Source organism: Melozone crissalis, unplaced genomic scaffold, assembly GCF_028551555.1.
Source record: "Melozone crissalis strain CALT ecotype California unplaced genomic scaffold, PUWL_Pcris_2 ptg000251l_1, whole genome shotgun sequence".
NCBI lineage: Eukaryota > Metazoa > Chordata > Aves > Passeriformes > Passerellidae > Melozone > Melozone crissalis.
Genome location: NW_026536010.1, coordinates 534,305 through 548,342, shown reverse-complemented (window position 1 = coordinate 548,342; position 14,038 = coordinate 534,305). Strand labels below are relative to the sequence as shown.

The 14,038-nt window shown below is 57.7% G+C and overlaps 3 protein-coding genes across 3 annotated transcripts; all 3 read right to left on the bottom strand.

Annotated features, from left to right (window-relative positions):
* Positions 1 to 1,745: 1,745 nt before the first annotated feature.
* Positions 1,746 to 4,059, bottom strand: C1QB (complement C1q B chain). The gene is made up of 3 exons (XM_054294506.1): positions 3,981 to 4,059; positions 2,646 to 2,805; positions 1,746 to 2,332 (listed from the first exon to the last, which is right to left on the bottom strand). Exons 1-3 carry the CDS (start codon positions 4,029 to 4,031, stop codon positions 1,764 to 1,766), a joined length of 780 nt encoding a protein of 259 aa, XP_054150481.1. The 5' UTR covers positions 4,032 to 4,059; the 3' UTR covers positions 1,746 to 1,763.
* Positions 4,060 to 5,667: 1,608 nt separating this feature from the next.
* Positions 5,668 to 7,697, bottom strand: LOC128949615 (complement C1q subcomponent subunit C-like). The gene is made up of 3 exons (XM_054294507.1): positions 7,634 to 7,697; positions 6,798 to 6,987; positions 5,668 to 6,582 (listed from the first exon to the last, which is right to left on the bottom strand). Exons 2-3 carry the CDS (start codon positions 6,976 to 6,978, stop codon positions 6,029 to 6,031), a joined length of 735 nt encoding a protein of 244 aa, XP_054150482.1. The 5' UTR covers positions 6,979 to 6,987; positions 7,634 to 7,697; the 3' UTR covers positions 5,668 to 6,028.
* Positions 7,698 to 8,793: 1,096 nt separating this feature from the next.
* Positions 8,794 to 10,812, bottom strand: C1QA (complement C1q A chain). The gene is made up of 3 exons (XM_054294508.1): positions 10,747 to 10,812; positions 9,874 to 10,044; positions 8,794 to 9,750 (listed from the first exon to the last, which is right to left on the bottom strand). The coding sequence occupies exons 2-3, from the start codon at positions 10,034 to 10,036 to the stop codon at positions 9,182 to 9,184; spliced, it is 732 nt and encodes a 243-aa protein (XP_054150483.1). The 5' UTR covers positions 10,037 to 10,044; positions 10,747 to 10,812; the 3' UTR covers positions 8,794 to 9,181.
* Between the last annotated feature and the right edge of the window lie 3,226 nt (positions 10,813 to 14,038).

The window sequence follows — 14,038 nt, the reverse complement described above, 5'->3', positions numbered from 1 at the left end:
AGGGAGGAGGAGGAGGAGGAGAAGGAGAAGAAGGAGAAGGAGAAGAAGGAGAAGAAGGAGAAGAAGAAGAAGAAGAAGAAGAAGAAGAAGAAGAAGAAGAAGAAGAAGAAGAAGAAGAAGAAGAAGAAGAAGAAGAATGGACCGGGCTAATCCTGCCCCCGCCTCCTGCCAGCCCTCGCGGGCGCTGCCCGTGGCTCGCAGCTGTGCCCGAGGATGCTGGCCCTGCCAGGCGAGGGCTGAGCCAGTCTCCAGTGCCACCTGCCGGCAAATGGCCCCGGACAGGAGCCCCCGAGCTGGTCACAACAGCCTCGGGCACTGTCCTGCGCTGACACCCGAGCAGCCCAGAGCTGGGGGCCCGGACTCACAAACTGTGACAGTGGTCACAAGGGTTGCAGGATGAAGAGAGAGGTGAGAATGTTGACTTCATGTTCAGAAGGCTTGATTTATTATTTTATTATATATATTACATTATAACTATACTAAAAGAAATAGAAGGAAAGTTCTCAGAAGGCTAGCTAAGCTAAGAATAGAAAAGAATGAATAAACAAAGATCTGTGTCTCAGCAGAGAGTGAGAGCAGCTCTGCCGTGAGTGGTCAGTAAATCCAAACATCCACAGGGGACCAATCCCAGATCCACCTGTTGCATTCCACAGCAGCAGATAACCATTGTTTACACTTTGTTGCTGTGGCTACAGCTTCTCAGAAGGGAGAAAAATCCCAAGAAAGGATTTTTCACAAAAGATGTCTGTGACAACAACCAACCTGGAGATCTCAGGGGTGACGCTCCATGAAATCTGCCCATGGCACACTCACCTCCCCAAGGCCTTTTATCATCATCCTTTCCATCCACACCCTTTCAAATCCCAGACTCCCACAAAAATTGCTGAATGCCCCTGTGCAGGCCCACGAGATGGGCTGGGGGCTGCAGGCAGCCCACCCACACAGGTGCAGAGCTGGGTTGTCACCTGCCCCAGGGCCAGGGCTGTCCCTGGGCTCCTCAGCTTTAATTCATCTGATCATTCCAGGGTCCACAGCTCTGCTATGGATAAGGAGCAGGCTGGGAGGGCTTGGCTGTGCTCCAGGACGTGGAGAACAGTTCTGTGCTGGGGTTTGGAGGCTGTAGTGGGGGTCTCCTCCACACCACCCCCATCATGGCATCTAGTTGTTTGGCCCACGCTGACCTGCCCTGCCTTGTCACAAGCTTTGACAATCTTCTGTGGGTATTTCTGTCACTACCACCACCCCCAAAAAAAAGTCTGAGAGAGGTTGGTGTCCCCAGATCCTGCCACTGCCAGGACTCTCCAGTACAGCACCACCTCCAGCATCTCCCCACCTACCACCAGCACCCAGTGGCCCCAATTTTCCCACTCTGTCATTGCCCTGCCCCCTGCTAAAGGCTGAGCTGCCTCTCCATGTTTTCCTAACCCTGGGCTGGGACTCTTTGGGTGGCTCAGAGATACTCGCTCTGGTCTGCAGCAGGAACTGCATGACTTGTCTGGCTCTACTCAACAGTAATGAGATGCTAATGAGCCCGGGCTGCACCCAAGAGGGCAAGAACCAGTACCCTGATTGTGTGAAAATTATTTGTGAGGAAAAAGGCAAATCCTATCCAGAAAGGGACCAATAGTGCAAAGAACTGTCATTTATTGTGCAAGAATGGCAGCAGTGTGCTTCAAGCACCAATTTGGGAGCAAAGAGTTTCCAGGGGAGTCCTCAGCACTACAGGGACTGCAGAGATTGGCCACAGACACATCTCCAGTGGGCTAAGCCTCAGGGAAGATGATGAAGCCAGAGAAGATGCTGTCAGACCCTTCCAGCCCCACCAAGGAGTTCTTCTCTGTTGGTTCCAGCCAGACAGACTCATTCATGGCCATCTTGAGGACCACGCCACCCGTGGTGACCTGGAAACTATTATGCACGTAGTCACAGAAGGTCACCACCCTCTCGCCCCTGCTGGCACCCTGGCCCTTTTTGATGTTGAGGCACAGGTTGCCGCGGGAGGTGACATGGTAGGTGAAGTAGTAGGTGCCGGGCACGCGGCAGGTGAAGCGGCCGTAGCGGTTCTCGTAGTGGCCCTGCTCGTTGGTGAGCACGCGCTCGAAGCGGATGGGCTGCTCCCGGCGCGGGTAGGAGCCCATGATCCTGGCAGCCGAGAACCCGGACTTGAAGGTGACCTTGTAGTCACCAGGTTCTCCCACGGGGCCAGGCAGTCCCATGCTACCTGGTAAGCCCGTTATACCTGGGATGCCCATGGGACCGACCTTCCCAGGCTGTCCCGGTGCTCCTGGGACTCCCCGCTCCCCTCTCCATTCTTCACTCTGGCCAGAGGGTCCTAGGAAAGAGGAGGAAGCGTCATTGTGGTCACAGCCAAGCCCCATTTGTCTGCAGAGAGTGAGCACGAGCAAGGAAACCTGTGCTGGGTGTGGGCCAGTGGAGACCCTGCCCAACAGGCAGGTGGGACACACCTTGCTGTCATCCCCCTCCTTCCCCAGGCTCCTTGGGGTGCTCCATCATCCCCACCTGACAAGACCTCAAAGAACTGGTGGAAATGGGTTGCTTTCCCAGGACCATGTGCCTGGCACTATCTTTCTCTGCTCTTGGCAGTCACAAGACAGTGTTTTACCCACCTGCAGCCTCTTCCTTACCTTGCTCACCCTTTGGGCCGTCCTCCCCATCCCTGCCATCGCTGCCAGGCTGTCCTGGTAATCCTGGGATGCCTGGGATGGTGCCATAGGTCCTGCAGAGCGTGGCACTGGCAGGCTGCCCTCCAGCCAGGCAGAGCAGCATAGCCCACATGATCCACATCTGTGGGAGCATGGAACGGTGTTGGGGGCTTTCCTGGATGGTGGGAGGGCAGGGGAAGGCACTCTGAGCTGCTCTGAAAGATGGTGACTGCAAGCAAGTCTAGGTAATACAATCAGGGAGGGAAAACATCCTACTGCAGAGCCAAATTCACTGTCCTGCTGGCCCTGGAGCAAAGAACCATAACCCTAGGGCCAGGCAGGGTTTGCAGCCTCTCGTCATTCTTACATCCCTAGTTTCCAAATGCCCACAGCTTCAGCCACATGAATATTTGGGACAGGTTATCTCAGAGATCTGATGTCCAACGTGGCCATGCTGCTGCCTTGCAGGAGAAATTCCCCATCTCATCTCAGGACCATACTTGCAGGGCAAAACCCTTACCAACCACAGCAGTTTTGTCATCTGCAAGGGAACAGGCCTTGCCTTCCACCAGCATGTCTAAGGGACAGTGCCAGTCCTCGAAGATGGCAATGAGCCCCCAAACCTCCCTCCTCCATCCCACGGGTTCCCCTTGTGCCACACAGCTGCTCAATGCCAGAGGCATTTCTGTATCTAACAAGCCTCATGGGACAGTTATCTGGGCTTCCATGCCTGGGGCCTGACCTTCTTCCTGCCCTTCCTGCCCAACTCCGTCCCCCAGATCCTGGTGTGGGTGCATGTGGACAAGCACTGGGCATCTGGGGGCTGGATCTGGACATCACAGCACCCCAGTCACAACTCCCCCATCCCAGGTGGATTTTCCCAGTGCTGAAGCTCTGGTGCCAGCAGGACAAAAGATTGGTGAGTTGGATCCTTCAGCCACAGCCGTTCTGATTTGGGTGCAGCAGGAACAAAGACCGATCCACAAGCTCCCAGCCATCAGAAGACAAGAGCTTCTCAGGGCAGGAGAGCACCCCCAGGGCACCTTTCAGACTGATGCACCTTTCAGTCCCTGATAACCAATTCTGGAACTCTGCCATCTCTGCTTTTATGTTTTCCTTCTTCCAGGTGGAGCAGGAGGGGTCAGGGTCCCACCAGGGCCCTCCACCACCCCCAGCCCAGCACCTCCACCCCCAGTTTCTCTCTGCCCCAGGCCACAGGGAAGTGCCAGCAATGCAGGTGACTGTCACCCTGCCAGAGTTGGGTCCCCCACATGCTCCTGCCTGCAGGGGGAACCTTGGGCTCGGTCTTGCTCTTACCTTGAGCTCCCTGTTCATCAGGTGGGGAGATAGAGCGGGACACCCCAGCATCCTGCTCAGAAATGCCCGAGAAGAGAAGCAGAAGTTTCCTGCAAGGGCTATTGTGAAAGGATCTGGGACACATCCCCTTTTTATCTTTAGCTCCTGTCCTTTTTCTGTGGCAGTTTCACATCCTCCACGAATGCTGTTGTCAGCTGAGCAGGACAAGCCATCCCCAAAGAGCACCCTGAGCTCCTCCAGCCACAGCTCTGCCCTGCAGGGTCCCTGGGTCCTGCTCAGGGGTGTTTGCTATGAGCAATACTCTTTGGAGCTCCAGATGAGTTTAAGGTAACCCAACAGAGCTGCAGAAATGTGCATGCACTCAGGCAGCACCCCTCAGGCTGCTCCACGTGCTTCCAGCTCTGCAGGCCCAGGGGAGGCTGCAGGGTCTCAGCATCCATCACCTTGAGTCCGTGCCCCTCCTAAATACTGTGCATGGGAAGTGATTCTGCCCTGTGGGAAAAGCATTCCCTGCTTTGGCTACTGCCTTGTGGAAGTGAAGTACAGGATGTTTGGAGAGGAGACTGCCTTGTTCCACCCTTCAATGTGTGACACCAGGAGAAATCCCTGTTGGGTTTTGGTGGGCTCTGTGTCCTCTACTGTCCCGTCCTCGGCTGTTTTTAATGGCCTGGAAAGGCTCGGGATGGCCTTGGGGCAGCCCGCGCTCCAAAGGACGAAAAGAGTCTTCAGGTTTTTCGCTCTTCAGTGCTGTTTATTCATTCTTATCTACAATATTTTCTCCCGGCCCAACAGAGTTCCGCAGAGCATGTCAGCCATGAGCACAATGACTGCCCTTGGGGCGGTCATTTATCTTTATGCCAAAAACTATGTATAAGATATTTACCTTTTCTTCCCAGTACCTTTCACCCTTATTGACAAGTGCACATTTAGTAAGAACCAATCTCAAAGTGCCACCACCACCACAGAAGATGGACGACAAGAAGAAGAAGAAGAAGAAGAAGGACAGGACACGCCCTAATTCCTCCATCTTGTCCCCTAGAACCCCCCTGTACCGAGATTCTAAAACCTGTGTTTCACACTATAATTAATCTATCTCTTCACCATTTATCCCCGTGTGATCCTCTCATCCTCATACAGGTGTTGTTTCCCGTGCAGGATCAAAGTCCAACAACCAGACACTTCTGGCCACGTTCCAGGACCTCCGAGCCCCCCAAGGGTTGTCTCGGTGACTCTGCACATCAGGACTGCTGTGCTGAGATCCCACACTCCACAATCACCAGCTCCTTTGGTTTGGCTCAGGAAAGCTAGAGTGCTTCCCCTGCCCCATCCTGGTAGGGACCCCAGGGATGTCCCACTATGGTGTTGGGGTTTCCTTTGCAGTCTGTGCCCCTGTAGAGCTTTGGAGAGAAGGGGAATATCAGGGTCCTGCTTGGATGAGTCTTGGTGCCCTCTTGATAGGGGCTGTGTGGGGACACAGGAACCATCCTGTTCCTGCAGCAGCCAGGGGTCCCACCCCCCGTGCAAAGCCAGGTGTGGGTGGGGTGTGGTGGTCTCTGATGCTGATGAGCCTTGGGGGTCTCTGATGCCACACAGATGGCCAGATGTCATGTGCACATTTGTGCACACCACATGGAGGAAACAACGCACTACACCAGGTGCACTGGGGAACGTTTTATTGACACTTTCCACAGCCAGGTCATGGCAAAGGGGCTGCTGCAGCCTGCTGAACCTGAGGCAGCCCAGGTGGGGAGGGGAAAAACAGGGAGACCTCTGAGGTAATGTGGGGTTAGCAGGGGGGATGCACATGGCAGTGCCAGCAGGACCAGGAGCTCAGCACCATCACTCTGGGTGCAGATGTTGCAGATGTTCCTGTTCCCCCTGTGCAGCAGCTACCAGGGCTCAGCCCCCAGACTGAGGGAGGGTCTGGCTGCTGGGCTTGATGCCCTCCCTGCAGAGAAACTGGGAGCATCAGGAGGAGCCCAGCAGCGAGCAGTGAGTTCAGGGCAGGTAGAAGGCGCTGGGGTGCTGGGGTGAGCTCTGCTGATGCCCTAGTCTGGGAAGAGCAGGAAGCCTGAGAAGATGCTGTCGGAGTTGGCAATGCCCACCATGCCATTGTAGTCATTCACTCCCAGCCAGACCTCGTCAGCAGCAGCCAGGTGGAGCAGTGTCCCCCCTGAGCTGACCTGCACATTGTTGGTCTTGTGGTCGCAGAAGCTGGCCATCCTCCTCTCGTTTTTGTGCAGGATGACGCAGAGGTTGGCTGTGTGGGAGCTGTGGAAGACAAAGTAGTAGACCCCGGGGAGCCTGCAGGTGAACTTGCCCGTGGCAATGTTGTAGTCGTGGTTGGTGTTGGTGATGACGTTGTTGAAAACCACGGGGACGTTCTTCAAGGGGTGCTGGCTGGTCTGCCTGGTCACTGAGAACGCTGACTGCAGCTTCTGCATGGAGGTGCCTGGCATTCCCGGGGGGCCGGCATGGCCTGCCGCCCCAGGGACTCCCATTGGACCAGGGGCCCCAGGCGGACCAGGCTTGCCTGGAGGGCCAGGGGGGCCTGGTGACCCTTTCATGCCCTTGGGCCCTAGCTCTGTAGAAGCTGGGATACCTGTGGGGTGGTGGGGAGTGAAAGGGAGTCAGTGTCAATGGCAGAATGTGGGGAGAGGCTTCTCTAGCCCTTCCTTTAGGCAGGAGAGTGCTGTTGCCTCTTCCACCTGACTACAGAGGATGCTCTCCACATCCTGCAAACCCAGGCAGACCAGCCATTGAGGACTCAGTGCAGCCCTGCAAGAGCCCATGTGGTTCCCCTCTTTGTTCACTCACCTGGCTCCCCTTTGGCTCCCTTCAGTCCATCCCGGCCATCCCTGCCTGGTATACCCGGCATGCCTGGCAGGCCTGGAGCTCCATAGCAGCTGTGAGGGTCCTCTACAGTCACAGCAGAGCCCACATTCAGGAGGAGGAGGGTGAGGGCCAGATAGAGCTGCTCCCAGAATCTCTTCTCCATTTCGGTGTTCTGTAGTGTGGAAAGTGAAAGAAAGGGCTGGAGTGAGGGGTCACAGCAGCGTGACTTGCAGGACATGGAGAAAAGGAGCCTGGATATACCAACAACACTCGGATGCCTTGCGTGTGTCCTCAATGTCCCACCTATACACACTGCAGGACAGCGGGGAGGTGGATATGTGGAGATGGGCCCGAGGCTCATCTCCAACCCCAGGGTAGCCCCCGATGGCACAGTGTGAGTTGGACTTTCAGTCTGGATGGAGCCATGAGGTCTGAAGTACCCATGGCCAGCCCAAGCCCATGGCCAGCCCCCAGCCCTCTGCGTGCAGCATCCCCAAACCCTGGAGATGCACACACCCCTGCAGACTGTCACCCTGTGCTGCACCGAGGCTGGAACTCCCTGCACACAGCTGACCTCCCTCCTCCTCCAGCAGCAGCCTGACTGTCCTGGCTCTGTCCATCAGGATCAATCCTTCCATCAGCTGGTCCATCCTGTCTCCATCACATGCGCGCAGCACGTCAGTGCCTCTGCCTTCATCCTCTCCTCCTCCTCCTCTCTCTTCCACATCCTCCTCTCATTCTCGCCCTCTCCAGCAGTGTGCCATGCTGCTGGACCCCCAGTCCCACCCTCGAGACAGGGACCCTGCAGCCCCTCTTACCTCTGGTGGGGACAGGGCAGGGATGCCAGGCTGCCGGTCCCGCTGGGCGCGTGCTCACTGCCAGCACAGCGCGGTGGGTGCGGCTCCCTGACACCCTCACGGAGGAACTCACAGAGTTAGGAAAGGGTAAAGGGCCCTCGTAAACACGGAACCCGAGCTGTTCCCAGCCAAATTTCACATCCTCCTGCCTGATGCTTTCTGCTGAGACAGCACTTTCTTGGCTCTCCAGCAAAACCTGTACTGGTGCCACTGCAACAGGAAGGGCTGCAAGGAAAGAGGTGGGGCACAGCTCAAAGAGATGTGGCACAACTCCCCAGTGCAGGGAATAGCCCGCCCCAGATCCCCTGCTTTCCCTCTTACTTCCCTTGTTTCTGAGCAGAAGGGCAGCTTGGGAGCAGAGCCAGCCTCAGGCCAGCTCCAGTGGGCTGGAGATGCCTGTGGCACTGAGGGGCTGCTGCAAGGTCACTGCCTGGCTCTCATGGAAGATGCTGCACCCCTAAATAGGACTGGGAGATGCTTCCCTTTGAGAGTTTCTGATCTGCACCCTTCCCCATGCCCCACCAGGTTCTGCTCAGTGCTGAACTTGGTGAGGCCCCAAGATCCCTCACCGGGGTGTTGCATCCTGCAGGTGACAGAGCCTCCTCCTCATTGCTCCAGGAATGGGGATATTTGAGTGCCCAGTGTTTGTGGAGCAGCTCCCCTGAGGAGCAGTCCCAGGGGATGGCATCTGATGGCAGCTCCACCACCACCACCATCACCCCACAACCCCATCCGTGTCCCAATGTCCCTGTCCCTCCTTGCTGTAATGCCAGAGGACCACAGCTGCCTTCTGCCTTCCTGGGAGAGTCTGGGTGCCAACTTGGGACCCTGTGGGTGAGGTACAGGATCTGCTGCCTGTGTTTTCCCCTGCAGGACAGTAACCTTGGGCTCAGCAGAGAAGGACACACATAGCCCTGTCCCGATGTTTCTTATTCTTCCCTGGAAGTGTAAGCTCTGATTGGACACTCCATTCCTCCCTGTCCTTCTGCATTTGCAGTGCCAGGGACAAGCTGGAATCACTTCTCTCCCTGGCAGCTTGGGAAGGGGTCCAGGATATTGATGGTTTGGGGAAGATGCATGAGTAGAAAAGAAAACCCAAGGTGGTACAAGAAGCATTTATTTATACTGATGGGGAGGTTGTGACAGGATGTGTCCCAGTGCCAGGAAGGCTTTTGCAGTGGTTAGTGGAGCAGAAGCAGCAGCAGGCAGTGATTTCCCACTCAGGAGTAAAGAGCCACAGCTGGTGACAACTGGGAGTGGAGCTTGAGTGCCCAGGAGGAGAAAGGGATGAGAGTCCACAGCCTCCAGGACAGTGCAGGCAGGCTCAGCATGGAGGTGAGTGCTGCAGTGGTGACCCACAGCTTGGCCAGTTGTGACACTGGGAATACACAGAACACTTCTGGATGCTCAACCTGCAACCATCCCCATGTGCCGTGGCACTAAAGCCTCCCACACACCCAGAGGGGAGCAGCCAGGCAGGCAGACACCCCACGATGCTGTGGGAGTCCCTCAGGCCGTCTCTGGGGACACCAGGAACCCGCTGAAGACGCTGTCAGCCTCGGAGCCGCTGTAAATGGAGCTGCCCTGGGCAGGGTCGATGGTCAGGGACACGTGGTCACCCTTGGCCAGGCTGAGCACGCTGCTGCCCGAGTTCACCTGCAGGATGCCGCGGCTGTTGTTGTCGCAGAAGCTGACCACGCCCCGCCCGTTCTTGGTGATGCTCAGACACAGGTCTCCGCTGGACACCACCTGGAAGCTGAAGTAGTAGAGCCCGGGAATGCTGCAGGTGAACTTCCCGGTCTGGGGGCTGTAGGAGTTCTCCTCGTTGGTGATGATCCTGTCGAACACCACGGTGGTGCCCGCGCGTGGCGGGGCCAGCCTGGAGGCGGAGAAGGCGGGACGCGGGTGCTCCAAAGCATTGCCAGCTTGCCCTTTCTGCCCTGGTGGCCCTGGCAGCCCTGGCATCCCCGGAGGGCCTGGCCGGCCAGGTGGGCCGCGCAGGCCTGGTGGGCCAGGATACCCTGGTTCGCCTGCATCCCCTTTGGATCCCTTGATGCTCGAGCTCAGTGCTGCTCTCCCTGGGGAGAAGAGGGGAGGAGAAGGAGTTAATGCCCATCTGGCATCTCCTGAGCTGCTCCCACAGCCTGGGATGCTCTGACCAAGAGGCTCCCAGGCCCCCAACATCCCCAGCTTCCTCTTACCTGGCTCTCCCATGTCACCCTTCTGCCCTGGCCTCCCATCACGGCCAGGGACTCCAGGGGAGCCATTCTTGCCATCTGGTGCCCTACAGACTCCGTCCTCCAGCAGGGCCGTGCCCAGCACTGCTGCCAGGGTGCTGGCTGCCAGCAAGAATCCAGGGTGCATCCTGCTTCCTACAGCACAGGGATGAATTGGGGATGGAGGCAAACACACACAGACACGCAGGTGCCCTCATCAGATACATCCACAGATCTACTGAATTGTCCAGCATGGATAACCGGACAGCACATGCAGGGAAGGGTTTTGAGGCTGTGTGATCCGAAATCACTGATGGCACTGGAAATCTCCAGCATGCCCATGGCAGAGCTCTGGGATTGGAAAGCCCAGGACATGGAGCATGGTACATACCCTTTCCTCCATGTCCTGGGCATGGGTAGGGGCATCTCAGATGCCTGTAGAGGATGTTTATTCCAGTTTGGGGGGAGAAGGACTGCTGTGTGGGGCAGTGGCCCCATGGGATAGAGAGCACAAGGGAGGAAAGGATGCAAAGACACAACAGTGCTAAATGGGAAAGGGAAAAACGGCAAATGATACCCAAACCTCCAACATGCAGAGCTGGGAGAGAGGACATGGATCTGTCCCAAAATCTGAGGTTCTCAGCCTGGGACAAGTCTGCAGAGCCCAGCAGTGTCCACAATCACACAGAGCAAGGACAGATCCCTGCAGGTTCCTCTTCCCCCCGCATCATCTTCTTGCTGTTTTTCTACTTTAAACCCTTGTGGAGGGGGAAGTGAAGAACAAAGGAGGACAGGGAGCAAGGACTGGAAAGTGGTGGCAGAAGAGGAGAGTGTCCCCAGCTGTTTGTGGTGAATTACCTTGGTGCAGAGGCTGAAGACAGGGCAGTGTGAGCAGCTCTGTTTGCTGGAAGCTCTTCTCTAGGAGTAGGGAGGAAGAAGAGAGGGGTGGGAAGGATGAACTTGCATGCACTGCAGTTTGCCTGGTTGGAGAAGGGATGTGTTGAGTTTCACTTTCTCTCTAAGAGAAAGAAACTAGTTCCCCTTTCCATGCTTGACTCTGGCTTTACTGGAAACAGCTTGGTCAGGGAGAGTGCAGCACCACTGGGTGCCCAGCCTGGCCCAGCAGCAGGGGCTGGTGGTGACTTGGAACAAAGCAACACGACTGGAGGATGCCCACAGGCTGCTGAGATGGCAGGAGGGGACAGGTGATGGGAGTACCAGGTGTCACAGCCACCCAAGGGATGCTCAGGGCACGAGATCACCCTTGGAGGCTTCTGCTCTGGCTGATGGGCAGAGTGCCTGTCACTCTGTCATGGTGCTGCTGGGTGCTGACCCCTCCAGATGCCCACCTTGGCACTGCACTTGGATGGAGCAGGATCCAGCAAAAGTATCATCAGTGCCTGTGTGGCTCAGATGGGCCTTGAGTATTTCGGTTGGATATCAGGGAAAGGTTCTTCCCCCAGAGGGTGCAGGCACTGCCCAGGCTCCCCAGGGAACAGGCATGGCCCCAAGGCTGCCAGAGCTCCAGGAGTGTTTGGACAATGCTCTGAGGCTCAGGATGGGATTGCTGGAGTGTCTGTGCAGGGCCAGGAGTGGGACTGACGATCCCTGGGGGTTTCTTCCAGCTCAGGATAGTCTGTGGTCCAACGATCTCCTTCCCGCTGCCCTCACTTCAGTGCTTTGGGGACCTGGTGTCTAGAGTAGAGTGGGAAAATATGAGGGTGTCTGGCACTGATGATGCTCTCAGGTCCCTTTGGGTAGCTGTGTCTTGCACCAACCAGATTTGGGCAACCCCAGGAACTGAGTGTGGCCTTGAGGCGAAACACCAGCACCTCCTATCACTGAGTGCAGGGAATGAGTCCAGGGGTGCACATTCAGCTCTGCTGAAAAAGATCCCCAAAGTGCCACCAGTCCCCAAACCCCATCACATGGGCATGGGACGTGCCACAGTGACTGTAGCAGGTGAACATCCTTGGGACCCTGGGGACCACCCAGGCCTCCCCATGGAGGACACAGTGGGCAGTGAGGAGGGGGCTTCTCATCCATGTTCCCTTGAGTCTCCTTTCAGGAGTCCTGTGGCAGCTGCCCTGGCCTGGAGCTGGGGCTCAGGGGAGGATATCCAAGGAAAGAGGATGGTAAGCAGATCTAGGATTAGGGTGACTCCAAAGTCCAGGGGGCTGACAAACCCCTTATCCTCTCTGCCTTTTGCTTCCTGCATTCCCAAGGGAGGTGCTGCATCATTTCCAAAACAGCTGAAAAAGGCAATGACCAAAACTCAGTCCAGAGACCCTTGCCAACAAAGATCTGTCACAGAGTTGGTCTTTAATTCATTGACTAGATGCCTGGTTAATGCAATATGTTACACATTTTAAATCAAAATGTTGCTCCATAACAAATCAGATGCCCAGAAGAAATGTGATTTTATTTTATCAGCAGAGTTCACCTATCAACTCAACCTGTAACCATGTTGAGACAAGATGATAGGTAAGTTGAAAGGATCTACCTCTGCCAAATGGTGTTTCTGGACAGTAATTGTATTTCTGTCCTATTGGCCTTTCTTAATATACAGCCCAAATTAGAGCACTCCATCATTTCATCCAGCATTGATTGATGGCTGTGTCCTCATGCTCTGTGTCCTTTGTCTGCTGCTGTCCCCTTAACCCCATTTAAATGCTCAATTACAGGGGCTGGCTGTGGGTTTCCAGCATCTCCGGGAAGCTGGTGTTGGTCCAGGTGTTCCCTCCCACAGATCCTTGAGATTTCTGAGAAGTGTTTAGTCTCACTCACTTGACTTTCAGCGTACCTGTGGTCAAGGCACCCTTCCTCTCCCATCCTCTGAACAACTACTCCTCCTCCTCCTCTGGATCTGCAGTTGAGACATCCCAGGCTGGTTTGGGTTAGATGGGACCTTAAGCTCATCTTGTTCCACCCCCTGACACGGCAAGGACACTTTTCATGTCCAACCCGGCCTGGGACATTTCCAGGGATGGGGCAGCCACAGCTTCTCTGGGCAACCTGTGCCAGGCCCTCTCCACCGTCAGAGGGAAGGATTTACCGCCAACACCCCATCTGACCCTGCCCTCTGGCAATGGGGAGACACTGACAGCGACAACCGTGGCTCCAGAGCTGCCGGCGAGCCAGCCCGAGCACTGCACGGCGCCATCGCGGAGGCTTCTGCAGGCCCAGCTGCCGGCACTGGAAGGCCCAGCCCGGCACCCTGAGGGTGCTCTCTCCGCCGGGAGCGGGACTGTGGCGGGCTCGGCACCCTGAGGGTGTTCCCCTCTCTCGCCGGGAGCGGGGCTGCGGCGGGCCCGGCACCCTGAGGGTATTCCCCTCTCTCGCCGGGAGCGGGGCTGTGGCGGGCTCGGCACCCTGAGGGCGTTCCCCTCTCTCGCCGGGAGCGGGGCTGTGGCGGGCGCAGCACCCTGAGGGCGTTCCCTGCCGCCGGGAGCGGGGCTGTGGCGGGCGCAGCACCCTGAGGGCGTTCCCTGCCGCCGGGAGCGGGGCTGTGGCGGGCCCGGCACCCTGAGGGCGTTCCCTGCCGCCGGGAGCGGGGCTGTGGCGGGCGCAGCACCCTGAGGGCGTTCCCTGCCGCCGGGAGCGGGGCTGTGGCGGGCCCGGCACCCTGAGGGCGTTCCCTGCCGCCGGGAGCGGGGCTGTGGCGGGCTCGGCACCCTGAGGGTGTTCCCCTCTCTCGCCGGGAGCGGGGCTGCGGCGGGCCCGGCACCCTGAGGGCGTTCCCTCCCGCCGGGATCGGGGCTGTGGCGGGCCCGCAGCGAGGGGACGCGCCGCGAGATGGCGCTGCTGCCTCGGCCAGCGCGGTGGCACCGCCGGCGCCGCCCTCAGCGCGGCGGGATGGCCGCGGTGGGCCCGGGGTCCCGCGGCCTGTCCGGCTGCAGTGTCCGCCCGGAAACCTCTGCCAGGGACCTCGCGACCTCTCGTGGGCCGGGATAACCCATGTCCCCAGCGGCCCCAAAGCCCCCTTCCCCGGGCTGGGGGCGGTTTGGCGCTCCCTGGACGGGGGGACGAGCGGGATGTGCTCGGGGGCGATCGGGCCGTGGCGGGAGGTGCGGGGCCCATACGGCCCTGCTGGGCTCTGCCTGTGGGACAGCTCCAGCAGAGCCCCCCGCAGCACCGCGGCCAGCCCCCA

Excerpts from the sequence above, each read along its gene's own strand:
- C1QB (XM_054294506.1), bottom strand. The coding sequence starts at position 4,031 with ATGCTGGGGTGTCCCGCTCTATCTCCCCACCTGATGAACAGGGAGCTC. Across the intron at positions 2,806-3,980 it reads TGATGAACAGGGAGCTCAAG|ATGTGGATCATGTGGGCTAT; the intron begins GTAAGAGCAAGA and ends ATGCTCCCACAG. Across the intron at positions 2,333-2,645 it reads CGGCCCAAAGGGTGAGCAAG|GACCCTCTGGCCAGAGTGAA; the intron begins GTAAGGAAGAGG and ends CCTCTTTCCTAG.
- LOC128949615 (XM_054294507.1), bottom strand. The coding sequence starts at position 6,978 with ATGGAGAAGAGATTCTGGGAGCAGCTCTATCTGGCCCTCACCCTCCTC. Across the intron at positions 6,583-6,797 it reads GGGAGCCAAAGGGGAGCCAG|GTATCCCAGCTTCTACAGAG; the intron begins GTGAGTGAACAA and ends ACCACCCCACAG.
- C1QA (XM_054294508.1), bottom strand. The coding sequence starts at position 10,036 with ATGCACCCTGGATTCTTGCTGGCAGCCAGCACCCTGGCAGCAGTGCTG. Across the intron at positions 9,751-9,873 it reads GGGTGACATGGGAGAGCCAG|GGAGAGCAGCACTGAGCTCG; the intron begins GTAAGAGGAAGC and ends TCTTCTCCCCAG.